General features: G+C 40.7%; 1 protein-coding gene across 6 annotated transcripts in view; it reads right to left on the reverse strand.

The window, feature by feature from the left end:
* The window catches only part of TDRD12 (tudor domain containing 12), a 387,684-nt gene that overhangs the window by 284,470 nt on the left and 83,344 nt on the right, over positions 1–19,870 (reverse strand). For all 6 annotated transcript variants that reach the window (XM_029608411.1, XM_029608406.1, XM_029608409.1 and 3 more), the window contains 2 exons: positions 7,295–7,325; positions 4,011–4,073 (listed from right to left, as the gene is read on the reverse strand). In XM_029608411.1, coding sequence (XP_029464271.1) covers positions 4,011–4,073; positions 7,295–7,325 — 94 coding nt within the window. The remainder of the gene's footprint in view (positions 1–4,010; positions 4,074–7,294; positions 7,326–19,870) is intronic.

The raw sequence follows: 19,870 nt of genomic DNA on the forward strand, positions 1-19,870 counted from the left end.
AAGGTCCGAAGACTTGAGCCAGGCCCATCTTCTTGTCGAGATCACAGCTGCAGATACCCTGGTAGCAGTGTCAAAGATATCGTAAGATGATCTTATCTCATGCTTGCCCGCCTCAAAACCCTTGTTTATTAGGGTTTGGAGCTGATCTTGAAATTGCTGAGGCAGGGAGTCTGTCATGTCTTGTATCTGCTTAAATAAGACCCTGTTGTATTGGGTCATATAGAGCTGATAAGAGGCAATTCGGGAGATGAGCATTGAGCCCTGAAGACCCGGTGACCAATGGCATCTAGAAATTTTTGCTCCTTGCCTGGGGGAAAGGAAGTGTGGGGTTTTGATCTCTTTGTCCTCTTTTGGGCAGATTCTACAACCACAGATTGGTGATCCAATTGAGGTTTTTGAAAACCTGGGGCTGACTGTACCAAATAAGTGGTGTCAGCCTTCCTGTTGACTGGAGCAACAGAGCCAGGGTGTTCCCAGTTCTTTTTGAGGAGATCCAGAAGAACTTGGTGAATAGGGATGGAGGTTATTTCCTTGGGAGCATCCAGGAATCGCAACAGCTCCATCATTTGATGCCTGTCATCTTGTTCGGTCTGTAATTGGAAGGGAACCAATTCAGACATCTCCACAAAATTTATGAAGGAAAGGTCCTCTGGAGGAGAACACTTTCTGCTTTTAGTAGGAAAGGTGGTGAAGGCAGGTCATCGCTGTCTGGTGAAGAATCATCAGTCCAGGTATCGTAGGGATCAGCACCTGCCCCTCTAGGAGCCCGAGGGGGACGGGACGGTGGAATCCCTGAAGGTACTGGTTTAGGCTCCGAAGGAATCAAAGGAATAATTGGAGGCACCGATGAAAGCATCGAAGGCACCGGTGCAGGCATCGATGGATGGTCGGTGGCGCCGATGGACGCATCGGCATCGATGGCTGAGGCATTGGTAGGATTCCCGATGGAGGGATGCAGAACAGTGTTTCTCCTCCCGATGACAAAGTAAGCGGAGAAGGCACCGGAGCCATCGGTGACCCAGGATCCATCGGTGGAAAAGCGGCAATAAGCGCTTCCATCTTCGAGAGCAGCGGTGCCAACGCTGCCGGAATCGGGTCGGTGGTCGGTTCCACGATCGGCACCGGTGTTGGTGCTGGAGGAACTTGGGAGTCGATGCATCGCCTTGTCGATGGCCTCCTGAACCAGCCAGTCCAGTTCTTCTCGGAGACCTGGAGCAAGCAGCCCCAGCTCCGGAACAGAAGAAGGTGGTAGAGGCATAGCCGGAGGGACCACCGTTAAAGGCAGAGTCGCGGCTCCCAATCCCCTTTCGGGTGAGGGTTGCCTCTGTGACCCGGTCGAACAGGTCTGTGCCTTTTCTGGACGGGGTTTCTTCGACGGTGGATCAGACGATGGCAAGGTCGATGATCCGAGACTTGTGATGTCTGTGGCGATGTTTCTCTCTACGATCCCCTCGGTCCTGAGGGAGAGTAGAGGTGGTTGAAGGCCGAGAAGTCGTCGATGCCGGTCACCGGTCGGTGGTCGATACTGACACGAAGTTGACTGTGCCGGTTCTGACGATGTCGATGCAATAGATAGCGCTGGGGTTTGAGCACGGAAGAGAAGTTCCATCTTCTCCATTCTGGCTTTGCGACCTTTTGGTGTCATTAGGGCACATTTGGTGCAGGTCAGGACATCGCGCTCACATCCAAGACACAATACACAGACCTTATGAGGGTCTGTTATGGACATGGTGCGATTGCAGTCCGGGCAATGATAGAACCCAGACGCCATGGCCATGAAAACGTTAAGCAGCGGTACGGTCGATGGCCTGAGGGCCAAGCTCGACGGGAATCGACCGAAAACAGTTAGAAAACTTACTGGAGTACCGCGGCTTGAAAAAATTGAAGGAGGGACCCCTGTGGGGTAAGAAAAGTTGTAGTAATTCCGTGAGGAAAATTCCTGTCAGGAATCCCTGTGGAGCTCCTTAACCGCGTGGCTACTGCTGCGTGGAAAAAAGAAGACTGAAGGGGAGAGGGGGGGAATAACTCCACATCGACCACATGAGGAACACAAAAAGCATTTGAAAAATGTAAGAGGCTCACCCAACCATGAGGCTCTGTGGAAAAGGGACTGAAGGGACCATGGGTGGACGTGTGGTATAGTGCACGCGTGAGCAAGCTCAATGAGGCTCAGTCAAAGACTTATTTTATTTATTTATTTAAAAGATTTTGTATACCGTCATTCGTAGTTACATCACAACGGTTCGAAGATCTAGAAACTTTGACATAAGTTTTCTGTGCTGGGCTCCATCTGATATCTCCCATGTGCAAGATCTGCCATCCTGCTTGTCCTTGGAGAATCTGTAACTTCACTAGGCATGCACAGCACTTACTGCACAGCCATGTACCCACAATATGCCTCAGTCTCATTTTTTCCAGTTTCCAGATCCATCTTTTCCTCTTTGAGCAGCCCATATTTTAGGAATTTGTTTTTTAAGCTTCTTGTTAAGCATGCTTTTGTGATACTTTTATCTTCCTTACTAGTTTCTATCAAAAGTTTGCATTTACTATGATTTCGTTTTTTTTATTTTCAATATTCTAGTGCTGAACCAGTTTTTTGCAAATCCATAGGCCCTGCATCAACACTTCTTTTTAAGGCTTGCTCAGTCATCTTTTCTTCAAAACAGTCATTTTCCACTTTGATCTTTGCTTTGACTATTTTTTCAGCAATGGCAGAATGGCAGCACTTCAGAGGTCAACAAAGGGAAGATGGCTGTTTCAGGCAGAAGTCATCCTGCCCCTGCTCCAGTTAGAACCTGCCAAAATTACCCTGTCTGTGCACCTCCCACTCTTGACTTTGGAGGATCACACCTCTATATTACACCATTACATGTGCATGGCAGAAGAATTCTAGGAAATGTTCCACTGAATATACTCAGCTAAAGTTACCCAAGTAACTTTAGGTCAGCTATTTTTCGAGCCAGACTTACCACAGAATTCCCCTATCGTCACTTCTTTATTCAGCCAAATTTTGCCTGGATAAAGTCAGCCAGTGAGCAGGGGAGAATTTTCACATCTTGGGTTTGGGTATATTTAAAGTTACCTTGACCAGTCCTTTGACTATTGATCTCTAGGCTTTTATAAGTTTCGTGAGAAACACTCTATATCAGCACCATTGGATAAAGTCAACCACTTGTGACTCTTATGGCTGATTAATTCTGCTTGTCAATTGAGAATTCATGGAATTAAGGTACTCAAAAAAAAAATCCAGTTCTGCTAGTTTACATACGACTTACAGCTCTAGGTATGCAAGTCCAGAGCTTGCTGTGTTTGGGGGTCGGAGGGTGGATTACTTCATGTACTGACTAGTACATGAAGTAATCTTCTACTGAGACAAATAGCCTACAGTCTTCTGCTAGTTCTGAAAGGAAACCGCTGGAGATAGGAGTTACCACCACTATAGTGGCTATCATTCACTCTTGAGTATTATTATTATATATTTCTTTAAACATTTCTGGCTTTGCATATGCACACTTTCCATACAAAGTATCAGCTACAGACATAATGGGTGTGGAAGTTGCATTCTAGACTAATTTAAATAAGATATTTCAGAAAGCATGTTATTTGGAATAATTAAGTAAAAAGTAGTAATTGGTAGCTCTGTAACTGGAAGCACTGAAAAATTGGATTTAAACTGTGCTTCATCACAAGTATTTGAGCTACAACTCAATTTTTCTATCATTGGAGCAAATATATTAAGCATATAGAACCAAACGTTTACATTAATAGCGGGGGTGGAAGGGAAACAGAACTATAAGGTTACTAAAGGCAAAGAGTAACAAATAAGTTTGAGAGAGAGAGAGAGAGAGAAAAAGTGTGGAAGTTTGCTGGGCAAACTGGATGGGCCATTTGGTCTTCTTCTGTCGTCATTTCTATGTTTCTATATCTCCTCTAGCCCACTGTTAGTTAAAACCACCAAAACATTTCATTTACAAGTACAATAGTAACCTTAAAAAAAGGGAAATTCATACTTTGCGCCATCTGTCTTTTCATTATATTGCCCCTCTGAATGGAGTTTATTCACAGGAAATTTACTAGAAAAAAAGAACAAAAAAGTTATATCAGGGTACATACAAGATTACACAAACTGAAAAGATGAATGCAGCTCTTCAGATTTTGCTACTTATTTATTTATAGATATTTGATATTCTTTTTATCAAAAGATCCCAATGCAAATTACAAACAAGTTAATTCAATTTACAGTGGTAATAGGATTCATAATCATAAGGGCAGCATCTGCAGGAGTGAAAGAGGTAGAGTATTCGTGGTTAGGATTGAGGCAAAGCATATCCAATGGACATGACTGTTAATAGTGATAGATGAGAAGAAAGGACGAGCAGGTACCAGTAGAAGAGAATAAAGTTGTTGGATAAAGCCTTGGGTAGAAGCACATTTCTGAAAAGGATGAAAGTCTTTCTAATGTCAAGGTCTGTTATGGGCATCGAAGGCCAGAGTGAAGAGCCATGCCTTAACTTGCTTCTAGGAGTTAAGGTAGCTGGTTTCAAGGCGAAGGGATGATCCATCATTTTGGGGCATGGCAGCTGAATGCCCAGAATTTTGTGTAAGTGGGTTTGGCAGCTGTCAACAGAGAGGAGGGCCATTTGGGAAGATTTTGTGGGTATGTAAGGGAAGAGAAGCTGGGAAAGAGATTAAGGGGCAGTTTGTTCACACATTTGAACATTAAGCAGAGCGTTTTGAATTGTATCCGGTGTTCAATAGAGAGCCAATGTGATTTCTTCAGATTGTTTTTATGTGGTCTATTGCATTGGCCCCAAATAAGATTCAGGCTAATATGCTCTGTAGGAGTTGGAGGCATTTGAGATTGTGTTGTGAAAGGCTAACGAAAAGAGAATTGCAGTAGTCCATGCATCATGGTTGAGAGTTTGCCTCTCTCAAAGAAGTTACTCAGCTGTTGAATTTGGCACATGAAAGAAGTTCTCACTACTTTTGAGATGTGCGATTCCATGGTAAGGTTGTGGTCTAGGTGAACCCCTAGGATCCATACTGAGTCTTTGGGTTGTAAGGGAGTTTCTGAGAGGGAGAGCAGAGATAAGGGATGGCATTGTTGGCTGAGCCAGAGTTCTTCAGATTTATTGGGGGTTAAATTTTGAGTCTGTGGTTGTTGAGCCACCATGCTAAAGCTGTTAAAACACTGGTAGAGATTAACAACTAAAGATGCTTGGTCAAAGCCTATTTTTGTGAACACTTCCGTATTAATTTTATCTGCTCATGCTCCGTTTTACAATATAAAATTTATTTTATTTGGAGAAAATAGCATGCTAACATGTAATTCTGTCAGAATTGCATTGTAGTTACAGCATCCTCTGTGTAAACAAATTTCCCTAAGCTCACAGTGGGGGGACACTGTTATATGAAGCACCTTCTAGCATACTGACTGTGCCATAATTTTACCTACACAACAATATGGAATTTTAAAACTTAAATTACTCTTAAATTACTTTGTTTACTGTAATAGCACAGGATGAAACTTTGTTTTACTAACTGTAATAACACAAAAGGGGAAAAAACCTTCAGATATTCAAAAGTTAATGCCTTGAACATTCCTAAAAATTAACTTGGCAATACCCAACTTGGACATATACTGTACATCCAACTATAAATAACATATAACCAAGATCAAAGTTAAAATACTATTAATTGTGGCAGACTTGTTGATAAATGCTGCATATTTAAAGAATGGAATTCTGCATACTTGGAGATAAAAATCACAAAAGAAAATTGCTCAAAAACATAATGAGTTAAAATGTGGCAACAAAAAATGTTTGAAATTGGGTCAATATTGCCTCAAAGTAGTAATACTATTTAGCTTCTTGAAAAAGATCAATTTGCTCATCTCGGAGCTTCACCATTTTCTTTCAGTTTTCTCGCTAGTTCTTTCATCATTTAGATCTGGGGGAATTCTGCTCTACTGCGGAGCACAGAATTTGCAAATTTCCCCTGCGCAGAATTTGGCAATTCTGCGCAGAAAATAGCAGAGGAGACCTCCGGCATGCCGCGGAGCGCGCGAAGATGAAGGTCCGCATGTGCTGCAGAACTCTCTCCACTCGCAGCAAAGATGAAGGCCCCCGTGTGCCACGAACGGAGTGTGCTCTGCTCGCAGAGAAGATGGAAGGCCCCAGTGAGAGAAAATGTGTGTGTGTGTAAGGGAGAGGGGTGTGAGAAAGGGGAGGGGGTGTGAGGGAGAGGAGTGAGAGAGAATGGGAGGTAAGAGAGGGGGGCTGGGGGGAAGCTTGAGTGTGGGTTTCAGAGAGAGGGAACCTATATGAGGAGATTGTGAAGGAGTGTGCATGTGTGTGAGATATTGGAAGCTCGTATGTATGCGAGGGTGTTACCCTGTGTGAAGGGATTGTGTATGTGTGAGACAGAGCCTGTGTGAAGAGGTGCGTGAGAGAGAGACACAGGTAGCCTGTGTGAGATTGTATTTGTGTGAGAGAGAAAGGGAGCTGGTGGTGTGTATGCAAGAGAGAGGGACCCTGTATGAGGGGATGTGTGTGTGTGTGTGTGCGCGAGAGAGTGAGGGAGCCTGTATGAGGGGATGTGTGTGTACTAGAGAGAGGGAGGGACAGAGGGAGCCTGTGTGAGGGGCAGTACTGAGAACGGGGTCAAACTCTGGGACTGGCAATAGAGTGGAAGGGGAGAGATACTGGCAGGTGGAGGAGTTGGGGCCTGAGAGGGCAACGTGGACAGGGAAGTAGGGAGAGCGAGTGGAAGGGACACTTACAGTGAATTTCTAGGGAAATTCTGCTCAGAATATTTAAAATTCTGCATCTAAGTAATAACATTTCTGTATTAATTTAAAATGTAATTACTTAAAGACTGTCGTGTAAATTGTGTTATTTTGACCACTATAAAGTTTGCAGAATTTTAAGTTTTTGTGGTAGAATTTTAAATTTTTTTGCGCAGAATTCCCCCTGGAGTAAATCATACTTCATCTCATACATTTTTGCAATATAAAAATAAACACTGTATGCTTCAAGTTCCCTATTCGGTACTTCATGCTAACCTTTATAGCTTAACAGGTACTGTTATAAACAGACTAAAAACAGCTCCCCCAAATATGTTTTAATAAGCAATAGACTTTTTATACACTACAAAATTTGATGTGCTGTTATTTTCGGTTTGACCAACTTTAGACAGTAAATAAAGTCTACTAGAAGCAAAAATTATGAAGGTAAAATAAAACAATGTAGATTCCCAAACAAAATTTATTTTATTTAAGCTTAATTATCAATACCTCTCTGTTTCCATTTCGGATATACTTTCCTCTAGAGGGAAATAAAGAAAAACACAGTTTTCTTTCAATACTTACATTAAAAAAATGTAAATAAAACATGTTTGTGAAGCATGCAAGTGACAAATGATGTCTCTTAAGCTAGCTCCCTAAGTAGATCAATTCCATAACGTATTTGCTTTTTTTTTTTTTTTTTTTTTTTTTTTTTTTTTTTTTAAGTATTATAGATTTGGAAATTTAAGATCCACAGTTTTAATTGCTTAGGACTGCTTTGTGAGGCAGTTTCCAATATATTTTGTTAATATTAAATAAAATTTTAAAAAACAAATTCACACATCATTTGATAAGTTAAACTAAGACAGTGTATATAATCAATGCTTCCATCAACACTTTGGAATTTCCTGTCAATTGCTCAGAATGACAAATTTCATTCTTCTATCCAAGTATTACCAACCAGAAGGTCCTGTCAGGATGTTTAGCATGAACCACATATGATATTAACAGAAGAGACAAAGGAGTATATTTAGGACAGGGTGACATCAGCTTTGCCACCAATCCTTGCCCTTTTTTCTTTTTGAGTGGTTCTATGTGGCAGGCGATTATGGACCATTATGTATACATGCAAATACTGCAGCTTACTATATAGATGTAGTGGGCAAAGTTTGTGTGTTTAAATGATTGCATTCCCCTTGAATCGTCACACCAATGATTAATGAATGTATAAAATCATTCCACATAACATTTATGTACCTGTGATCTGAAAGAATCCTTCCCATTTTTCCACATCTCCGTTGCGCAGGACCAAAACGTTTATTTGAGGATTGCAATTTATCTTTATCACCAGTACACAAAAATGCCACTCATTTTTTTGTCTACACCAAAAGCATTTGTCAAAGTTCTGATAACTATTTGCAATACTTAGAAACTTACAAGGCTGTCAGATCTCTACAAGCAAGGGAACACTCAATTATATAGAAATAAGGACTCTATTTCAGTTAATTTTATTAAATGCAAAAGCAAACCAAGGGCCAGATGTTTCAAAGGGTTTTTCCTATATTGTGTTTGTGGGGGGAAAAGCATTCAGCTAATGTTTTGCGCCAAAACGCTAACTTGGAATATAAGGTTGATTTACTTCAATTCAGTACCCCTGATGCAGGAACTAAAGGTTTCGAAACGTGGACAGTGTTGGGATTTGAATTGAAACATGCACCTAGTTTGATTTCACATATTCAAGATAAGTTTTATTTGCATCAAAAAAAATATATAAAAAATGACTTACATAATGCTATATGATTATGCATAAGTCAAGGAAGGTCTCTGTACCGGTAATGCCTAGCATGATGGCTGTGATTTAAATATGCAAAAAAATTTCTAATGGGAAAAGTTTGTGTGTTTAAATGATTTTATAAATTAACAAGTCTTTTTCTTTATGCATTGTACCAATTTTTTCTTATTGTAAACTACTTTGATATTTACAGAAAAAGTGGTATAGCAAGTCAAACTACAGGGTTAATTCTCAGTACATTACAGACCACAAAGATTCTATTTGCAAGTGTTTTACTACAAATCTTGGTCTCAGGAAGGACAGTTTACAAAGGGTATTTAACTGTCCCCCACACAATGGCTAAAAAATATACCTGGGGTTTCATAGCACATGCACATTTAGCATTTGCGCCATTCAGGCTTCGGCAGGGGAGGAGGGAGAATGGGCCGGAGGAGCTGCAAGGCTGCAGTCTTCCGCCTATTTGGCTGTGACAGAAGCCAGGGAGGGCATCGAAGGAGGGAAGGGGGCGGCAGACCGCACCATCCATGGCCATTAATATTTCTCTTCTGGAGCAGGAAGGAGAAGGGAAATGCGCAGACCACTGCCATCAATTTTTTTGTTAGAGGACCCCTGCTTTCCTGTGACAATTTGGCCAAGACTGGCCAATTCCACGGCAAGTACTGAATTTTGCGGCCCTTGCTACGACCACACAATTGCAGGAGACCAGGGGCCCTGGTTATAATGCATTTTGACATCACTTGACAGCACCAATAAAGACCCAGCTATAAGAGCTCAGTAAAGTCTTACTGAGCATGCATGAGAGTTCTCACACATGCATGCTTCCTCATAAGCCCCTTAGTCTCTTCCACAGCTTAAGCTTTTGTGAGATGGTGACTCTCCAGGGAGGTGGGCAAGCAGGCAAGTATTAAGCATGGCTGTTTCATCATGCTATGGAGAACTCTGTTTACAAGAAGCAAACTTTCTCTGTCCACAAGCAGGCATGAATCAGCCATTATACAAGTAGAGTCCCAAGATGAGGGCTGCAATGTGGAGAAATTAGTGAAAACAGATAACCCAGACTCCAACAGTAGAGAGTGGACTACTGGATGAACAGGCTGCGCAAAACTTCTTGTCCAAAGTTAGTCTCTTTGGAACAGGTTATCTAGACAGTAGTAGTATGAGAAGGTATGAACTGACAACCAAATAGCAGCTTTGCAAATGTTTTCAATGGCACTAGCCCCGAGATGGGATACTGAAGTTGCCATTACTCTCACTTGATGAGCCTTAATTTAATCTGTAAACCACCCAGCACATAGCAGTGCATGATATAAACCACTAGCCAATTAGACAGTTTGACAACTGCCCTTCCCAATTTTTCTTCCAGTCTCAGGAGTGAAAAGAAAGAAAAGTAGGTAACATAATAGCTTGATTGATATGAAAAGTGGACACCACTTTTGGAGGGAATTTAGGGTGAGTATGCAGTACCACCCTGCTGGGAAAAAGCTGCAAGTACGGCAAACAAGAACAAGAACTTACTCTTCAAGCCTAAGTGACAGCTACAAAAATACACTTCCCAGGTCAGAACCTCAAGTCAACAAACGTAAGAGGTTCAAAGGGTGGTTTCATGAGTTCAACATGGAATACTTTGAGGACTCAAGGCACAGGAGATTTACTGATTGGAGGCTTGGAATGACAGTCCTTTCATGAGCTTTGATACTACCGGGTGGTGCAGAGAAAAACTTTGGACTGAAGAGGTGCTAAGTCCAGAGGACAAGAAGGTATTGAAGCAAGTCCCTCGGGCCACAGGAAACGGGATCCAGCTGGCTCGTTCCACACCATATTGAAAATTTCTTCCATTTGAAACTGTAGGAACTTCTGAACGAGCGCTTCCTAGCTGAAATCAGCACATTCTCCAGTGCCTCAGAAGAAATAAGGAGACCACCACTGTATGTCCAACATCCATGCCATGAGAACCAAAGATGGCAGGCTTGGATGGTACAGTATGCCATCTTTGTGTGTCTAAAGAGTCAAAGTCATCCCCAATGGAATCAGAGACTGACCTGATAAGATAAGGATATCCCGCTTGCTATGAGAATTACCTTTGCTTTGTCCTGAAGGACCATCTGGACAGTCCTAGCAATGAGTAGAATTGGTGGGTACAGAGTAAACCTGCACTGAAGTCTAGTACAAAAGCATCGGGAGCTGATCTGTGGCTGCAAGGATGCAAGGCGTAGACCTTAATGTTGCCAGCTGAGATGAACAGGACAACAGATGATGTTACCCAGTGAGTGAACAAGTCATCTGCAAAACCTTGATTCAAAGACCACTTGTGCAGTTGCAGCACTCTGCTGAGACATCCATCAACATATTCCAGATTCCCGATGGGATGAGTAGGTCACCTAGAGATGAGCAGCATGAGCCCATGTCTGTTGGCTTGTTCACATAGAACATGGCTTTTCTAACAATAGGTGAGAGAAAACCCTTAGCACATAATAGATGGTTATAGCTCCAGAAGTTGACCTGCAGAGGTTTCTCCGCTAGGAACCAAAATCCTTAGAAACATTTAGCATCGGTGTGTACTCCCCACCCTTAGTGGAGGCGCAGAAAGTGTCACTTGATGCACTGAAATGTGTAGCAAAAGACCCACCGTTAGAATCTTCGGGTTCATCTACACCACTGAAAGGATGCTCTCATCTTGAGATTTAAGAAATTTGGTGGGATAATCATTGATAAAATTTGATCTTATTGGTTCTGGAGGGCCCGCTGAAGACCCAACATGTGCAGCTATGGCCATGTACCTGAGAAGAATCAGAACAACCTTGCAGATGTTTGGTCCTGCTGCAGAAAATATTTTACTAGGCCCATCAACAATGCAGTTTTTTTGATGGAGAGAAACACCTTCTCCTAAAAAGGTAAATCCAGCCTCCTATGACCTGAATTCTTCTGAGACAGAACAGAGTTGGACTTGGAAAAGTTGGTCAAGAAAGCAAAGCTGCTTACCCGTATCAAGGGTTCTCTGTATAAAGCAGGACAAATCAGCCACACAAGTGAGAGATGTCATCTGAAAGTGCCAACACAGAATATGCTCTTCCCATGCTCAGAAAGGTCCAGAAGTCTTTGAACACACACACATATTCCCGCACAGCAGCCACTGCATGAATCTCCTTGGTCAAATCCCTACAGAAAACATGCTACTGGTTCGCAACTTCATTTTCTCCATAGGCAAGCAGGATGAAATGCAGCCACACAAGTGGGGACTCCCAAGCTAAAGATTACAACATATTCTTCTATTTTTTTTTTCTGCAACCCAAAAACTAGGAAAAGGGAGAGTTGAAGTTGTTAGTTAAATAAACTTTTGAGGACTCCTATCCAAAAATACTATCTTTACGAGAATCTTCTAAGCAACATTTAACAAATGTATGAAGACCAAGTAGCTGCGTTGCATGTGTCTTGATTTGATCCAGAAAATAGATGTGCTACAGTGTTTTATATTGCTTTTACCTGGTGAGCCTGTACATTTTTAGGAAGGCTAATTTTTGAAGCAGCAAAATAAAAGGGAACTGATGTATGCTAACCATTCTGACAGGGTTTGTTTTGAAAGCGATTTGGCTGACTAGACTAGAAAACTCAAATAACCGGTGAGACTTTCTAATAGAGTTAGCTAAAATAATTCTCTTCTGCAATACAAAGTATGTAGAGTCTATTCACCCTCTTATGAAAAACATATTTTAGGAAAAACAAAGTTGGTAGGAATTCTGCCAGGTACTTGTGACCTGGATTGGCCACGGCTGGAAACAGGACGCTGGGCTTGATAGACCTTTGCTCTGACCCAGCATGGCAAAACTTATGTTCTTAAAAACAATGGATTGCTTCAAATTTATTTTAAAAAATGTGTATACCACATAACCTGTTAATATAATAAAAGCAGTACAATGAAACTGCACAATTAATTTAGGTGAGAATTTTGGTTGAGTTCTCAATAACACTCTGTTTTTGAAAATGTGTATAAGGTTCATGGACTATTAAAGCCCGTAGCTCACCAACTCTGTCACCGAAGGTAATCAGCAATAGAAACACTACCTTACAGGTCAAGAACTTTTGATCAATTGTAATTAAAAGGTTCAAATGGTGGATACATGAGTACTACATTGAGATCCCACCGAGTTGGAGGTTTTATAAAACTTAAAGATGAAGACATCCCCCTCATAGATCTTCTAACCAATAGTTTGGAAACTGAGAACCCTCCAGTCATTGGTAATATGCTGCAATAGTACTTAAATGAACTCTGAAATTGTTTTCAATCCAGAATGTGAAAGGCTCAACAGATATTGTAGCAACGTAGCAATGGAATATTGAAAATAATCTTGCTTTTGAGATGTAGACTGAATAGAAAATCTTTTTCATTTAAAGTTGAAATGACATCTAATAGATTATCTTCTTGCTGCCAAAATTATATCCGTAATTTCTGCCAGAAAAGGTTACCTCTGAGAACTTGCACTCAGTATCCATGCAGTAGGAGCTAGAAATTGAAGGGTGGGGTATAGGAGAGATCCATTGTATTGAGTCAGAAGAGTTGAAAAAATTATTAAAACAAATCTTTAAACTGCTAGCTTATGCAACCAAGGAAACCATACTTGTTGTGGCCAAAAGGGTGCTATCAGAATCATTATGTATTTGTCTTTTCTCAACTTTAATATTTTTTGGCTATTAACTGAATAGGGGGAAGATACATTAGGTGTTGGTTCCAGGAAATTAAGAACATATTCTATGCCAGTCCATCAGGAGGTTATCTTTTGGATCGGTATCTGTGACTGAATGCAGCTGCAAACAGGCTTATCTTGGCTCTCCCCAATGATGAAAAAGGAACGTCAGCGTATTGAGACAGGAGTATCCGCTAATACATTGCCCTCCCTTGGAAGATAAATATCAGTGAGGAGTACTTTCCTTGCTATTGCTCAGAACCATATCTTGCATGCTTCCTCACAGTTTTGAGAAACCTGTTCCTCCCTATTAATGTAGTATATTACAACTATATTGTCCATTTGTACTTGTTCCACTGAGCCCTCTAGCCATGGCTCAAATACTAGAAGGATTTTGACGATAGCTTTCAATTCCAAAAGGTTTATATATGACGCTTTTTTCTTGTATGGACCAGGTCCTTTGAGAACATAGAGCACTGGAATGTGCCACCCAACTCTGACTTGAGGCATCTGTTGTCATGCAGTGCTGAATTTGTGGGGTATGGAATGACTGGCTGCGGATTAATTTGGTTGAAGAAGTTTATCAGCCTAAGACATGGTGGAGAGATCCTAGGATAAGAATTCTGTGAGAGAACCAAGATGTAGATTTTTACCAATTGAGTTTCAAGTGCCACCGAAGCATTCTCATAGAAACATAGAAGTGACGGCAGAAGAAGACCAACGGCCCATCCGGTCTGCCCAGCAAGCTACGCAGTCCATCCATTTTTTTTTCCCCCTTTTTTCTCCCTCCCACCCGTCTCTATTGGCTTCCAGCACCCTCTGGCCCCAATTCCCTTCCACCCCTCCACCAATGCAAAGAGCAGCGCCATCCTAGTGAACATCCAGCTCAATCAGGGGTAGCAACCGCCGCAACCAGCAGGCCACACCCCTGCCCCTTACCCACCCCTGATATGCGTCCTAACATTTCCATTAAAGTTCTGACAGAAACTTTGTTTGAAGGTTATATTTTTTTCCCAAGTGAATCAGCTTGTTTATTCTTTGCTGAAGTAGGAAGGTTTTCCTCTCCCAAGTTTTGAGATGTATTCAGAGTTCAGAGAATAGCTCTGTACTCATCCTGATTGCCCGAGGTCATTTGAGCAGCTAGTTTCTTCTTTGCTTTTGCAATTTACCTTCCAATTGAATATTTTTATGCAGACTTATTTTTCCCAATAGTATATGCAAATATCTCTCCCTGCATCACTACTTTGCTCATTTCCTAAAAAAAAATATTGGTGAATCTTTATGTTGGGCATTATTGCTTTCGAATTCCCTCCATTTAGTTTGCAAACAACTTTGACAATCTTTCCCAGTTAAAGAACTGGGAAACCTCCACATCTGATCCCCCCCATCCTCTACGGTTATCTGGAAGTCAATCCATAACAGAATGGTCAGATATTTCACTGGGTCCTATCTCAGCCTTTGTGATTTTCTGAAACGTTGATTGGGAAGTAAGAATCTAATCAATTCTAGACAAAGTTATGTGTGCTTTCGATACATGTGTATAATCCCTCATATTCAGGTATAATAGCCGCCAAACATCTAGTAATTATAATGCTTTACGCAAATAAATAATACCTTTACCTTTCCATAGATTTGCACATCGCACTTTAGATGGATTTATCCAGCACATGATCATGCACACAATTATATTCCCCGCCTATAATAAGCTCTTCTCTCATTTATAAGAAGACCCACTATACATGTAAAAAAAAAAAAAAAAAAGAATAACTATTCATTTGTATCATAAGTTACATATCGTAATATCTTTACCTCTAATTCTACCCACCACTATGATGAATTTTCCACATATGCTATGGAAACTGTGTGTCTATTTAGTGCTTGCAAAATCTTTTTCCATTTTATGGGTGAACCTAACCCACCTACATTCCATAAAATACATCTCAATACCTTACCCATATCTCATTTCAATATTGCAATCAAATCATTCATTAGTTTCAAAGCTCCCAAAAATTGAGTAGCTGGTCCCCCAGCATAGGCCAGCCCTGCTACAATCTCTCTTCCAAAACTTACTGGACGTATATCAGATTTTATCTGAACACTCGGAGTTTTGTTGTACCCCAATTACCATGGAGATCTGCCTGGTCCTATTCCCAAATACCGCCATCCTACTCCCAATATGAAACCCTACCCTCCCCCCCCACACACACACACACTCTATTTCTTAAAACCCCAACTACCCAACGTAACTCTAACCATACAAACTCTACACTCATAAAAAGTGCCAAGATCACTTACATGGTGCGCTCAGGTGCCATCCCCTCCAGCATAACCATTTTTCCTAATTAATTCTTCTCATAACTAAGAAAGGAGGAAAAAGAGAGGGAATACCCTTACATATGAATAACCACTCCTCCAGTTAAAGCTTGGTGAACCAATTCCCATTCTTCTTTTGAAAACTGGAAGTATCAGCAAATTGTTTTTTACATCATCATTAACTTCCATAAAAGTAACACAAGCCAAACAAACCCCCCATCCCCACCCGAGACCAGGTCTGGTTAAAATTTCATTTAATCAGGGACTACTATGATTACCCCTTATCCTTCCTTGCTGGTGTTGTGTATTAGCAATGTTCTGCAAGAGCTGAAAAATCTTATTGCCAGGAAGTATTTAATCTTCTCATCCTATCATGTACTACCCAGCTCCCAAGGGAAGACTTTTCATTATTTTCCTTCAACATCTTAGTCCAGGATTTCTTAATGCATTCTTAGTTCATGAAATGGTCTACTAAACCTTGACATTTATCCTCTGGCTGTTCTACTTTTTGCCAATTACAGTTTGGCTTTCCATCACAAACCTCTTAAGATTTTACACACTCCTATGGTTACCTCAGTCTGTTTTGAAGTATGCATGCCAGAGTTCTTTCGGTCACGATTATACTTCCTCCAGACTATTTCAATTTACAAAAAATACCAGCCCTTACAATCCCAGTCCATGGCCTCCCTGGCTTGTTTCTTGTTTTGGGAGAGTATGATTAGTGTTTATATGTACTAGTCCCTACAAAAATTATTGCTATCAGTTGGAGTCTCATAGACCTATGAATGTTTCAGTCGTCGATTCAAAATTTAAGAGCTTGCCTCCATGCCATATTTTAAGCTTCGCTGGGTACAGCATTGAGAACCATACATTTTTCTGTACTAACTCCAAGCAGACTGGCGTAAATGCACATCGCTTTGCCGAAACTTGGCTTGAGAAATCTTCAAAGATTAAAAACTTTAATGTTCTTGTATTGAAGGTCTTTCACCTTTTTTCTTTATGTATACTGCCAATGTTTGAGCAAAGTTCAGAAAGCGAGCTATCACCACTCATGGTTTCGCCCCCTTCAATGTTTTTAGGCCTATACGATATGACCTTTCAATTATTATTTTACCCTTGAACTCTGCTAGTTGCAGTTCTTGGGGTATCCAGGTCTTTAATGTATGCAAATAGTTCCTCATATGGGATGGAGTCTGTTAAGACAACAAATCTCAGATTATTTCTCCTTGTTTGGTTCTCTAAGTCATCTAACTTACATTCCGTGGCTTGAAGAGTCTTTTCCAGCGTAGTGATTTTACCCAAGGGGAATTAGTGTTGTCTTCTAATACCGAAATTCTCCCTTCTGCAGCATCTAAATGGCTTTGCAAACTCCATCATCAATCCCTTCAGCTCCGCTGTTAATAATTTTGAATTTACATTCAAGTGTGGCTACTACTGCTCAAGTCGGCATAACAACCACTGCCTCATCCATCGAGTATAAACTACAGGATTCCCTCCGATGCACGATTTTGTTTTCAGCCGTTTTGCTCTTCCTTTTTTTTTTTTTTTTTTTTCAGCTTTGTGATCATTTCGCTATCTTCTCTTATAACAAAATCTGTCCATAGACTATTCACCTTCTCAAAATTGGCAAGCAGTTTGCAGTCCAGTCGATAAAGGAAGAGAAAAGTGATAACAGGGATGGCACCCAGACTCTAGTGAGAGCGCCCCACCAAACTGACCGCATCACATGATCATTGTTGGTTAGATTTTTTGATGGGACTTTTCTCTTAGGCGTGGCTTGCTTTGAGATTGCTGAGGTTAAGTTTGCTGCTGAGATGAATGCTGCCTCTGTAGTGAATGCTGGTATCTTCTCCTAGAGTAGTAGCATTGTTTTGTACAGAACTGAGGCTAGTATCTCATAGTATATATTCTGGTCAACTGTGGATGCTGTTAGTTTGTAATGTTGAAAAATGGGATCCTTTATGATATTCACTGTTTTTTACTTTATCTACAATACTGTTTCCTGAACAGGGAGCGTCTGGTACCTTATTTTTAATGTCTTCCCCTAATTCTTGATGCCTTAAGTCATGCTAGCCTTCTTGTTCCTATTGCTAGGGCAGATGAACATGAAGTATCAAATGCATCATACATCAATTTAATCATGTGTCTCATTGGCTTCATTTAGAAGACATGTTACATTTTGCTGTATCACAGAGAGGGCGGAGTAAGCAGCACACACATATAGAGCGAATGCAACGTAGTTAATGCGTGGCAAACATAAATCACTGGTCAATACAAAATTGACAAAAAAATTATTGTAAATACAGTCACATCAGTGGTACACATTAGTTAAGGAAATAGTGGTTAGTGGTATAGAAGCAAGGACCCCAATACAGCAAAAAGTGCCTGACCTCACCATTCTAAACCACTTATTTCAGATGCAAGAGCCCGCCTTGCGGCTTTGTCTACAAGCACCCATACATCTGTCTTGGTTTTCATGTTACCACGAACTTCACCACACAATTATAATGTACATTTCCTTATATACAATCACCCCCAAATCCTGTTTGCATTGAAAAGCTACCACATTTAAGATATGTGGAGTTTCTGGTCCCCCTGACACAGCCCTGATGCGAAACACGGCAGTATTGGGGTCCTTGCTTCTACACCACTAACCACAATTTCCTTAACTAATGTGTACCACTGATGTGAATATATTTACAATAATTTTTTTGTCAATTTTGTATTGACCAGTGATTTATGTTAACTACGTTACATTTTGCTGTATGCCAGGTGAGAAATCCTCAGATGTTTTATCTTCTGCAATATTTTGTATATATGCTATACCCATCTGGAACTGATGGGCTAAAATCCTACTTTGCAGCATAGAAGACTGGAACATTTTTTTACTCATGATGTCTAGTAATTTTGGTTCCTTTTCAGGAGGCGCATTTGAATATTTATTTTTTTCTTTGTTTATTTTTTTTTTCAACACTGACTATTACTAGGGATTCATAAGGAAACCAGACCTTTTCAAATAAGTCTATTTTCTTGGCTACCAGAAACTTTGAAATAAGTGTTTTCCAAACTTTTAATTGAAGGTCTTGAAATGGAACAGCTGGAGTCTGTTTAGGAGTGTTTATACACGTTAGTACTCCTGGAAAATCCAAAATGAGTTCTTCATCCTCTTGTAATGAAAGACATTCTATGATATCTCCTGTAAGAAAGCTGTGTACTATGAATCTTCTGGTGTAGTGCTTCTTGCAGATTCCAGATAAGGTTCTTCAGGTAAGCCTGGTGTAACTTCTACAGAATGAATTGAAAACCCTACAAAGGTGATTAATCTTCATCGGAATCTGAGAGTGTTAACAGAGGTTCCAAACACTGATGAAGTTTTGGATTTCTCTCACTAAAGCTTTGGTGGGTCTTGGTACAGAGGAATAGGATATTGAGATTCTATTTCAGTAGCCAATATTTGTAAAAGTATCTATCTGAGAAGATTCAGGAATCATCTTTGGAATGTTCTTCATGTAGTTCTGTATGAATTCTAGCCACTTTTTTTGTAAAAATGGGTGATTATAGGCTATCAGAGCAAAAATGGATGATTAGTCTCACTCTGGCACTAATACAAGTAAATAAATCTTTGGCGCACAGATAAATGATGTTGATGGTACCAAATGTTTCAGTGCAGAACTAGAGATTGATGGCTCTAATCCCTTTGGTATGGGCTCCCTGCTTCCTATCCAGTTCTCTTTGGCACAAGACGTGAGGTTGATTGTGCTGACTGCTTTGGTGCAATGTTGCATGGCACAGAGGACCTCTGTGCTATAGAAAATGCTTTTATGCTCAAAACAAAAAGAATGGCAGTCTTGGCACTTAGGAGACTGTGATCTACTTTTCTTTCTAGGATCTGGTCTCTCCTGCGATACTGACTTCTCTCACTTAATATCTCATTTTGAGTTTTAACTTTCTGAAGTCAGCTCCAGGGGACATTCTCCCAAATGCAGGACAGTTACTTAAGTCATGGGAAGCACCCAAGCATGAAGATCCACATGAATTAGAAGAGGAAAAGGGGAGAAAAAAAGGGGGGGGGGGGGAACTGTTTGACCGAGGGCAAAAAAAAATAGAAAATAATGACAAAATTTGGCAGAGAAAAAAATCACAATGGGAGGGAGAACAAAAAAAAAAAAAACCTGGTCATATGCTTCAATGGAAAAATCTTGAGTGAGGAGATTCTAAACAGTGGTGGCTGTGTGGGAACACTCAAGCATGCTCAGAAAACACTTCTGGATCTTTCTGAGCATGGGGAGAGCATATTCTGTG

The sequence above is a fragment of the Rhinatrema bivittatum genome, chromosome 7 (genome assembly GCF_901001135.1).
Source record: "Rhinatrema bivittatum chromosome 7, aRhiBiv1.1, whole genome shotgun sequence".
Taxonomy (NCBI): Eukaryota; Metazoa; Chordata; class Amphibia; order Gymnophiona; family Rhinatrematidae; genus Rhinatrema; species Rhinatrema bivittatum.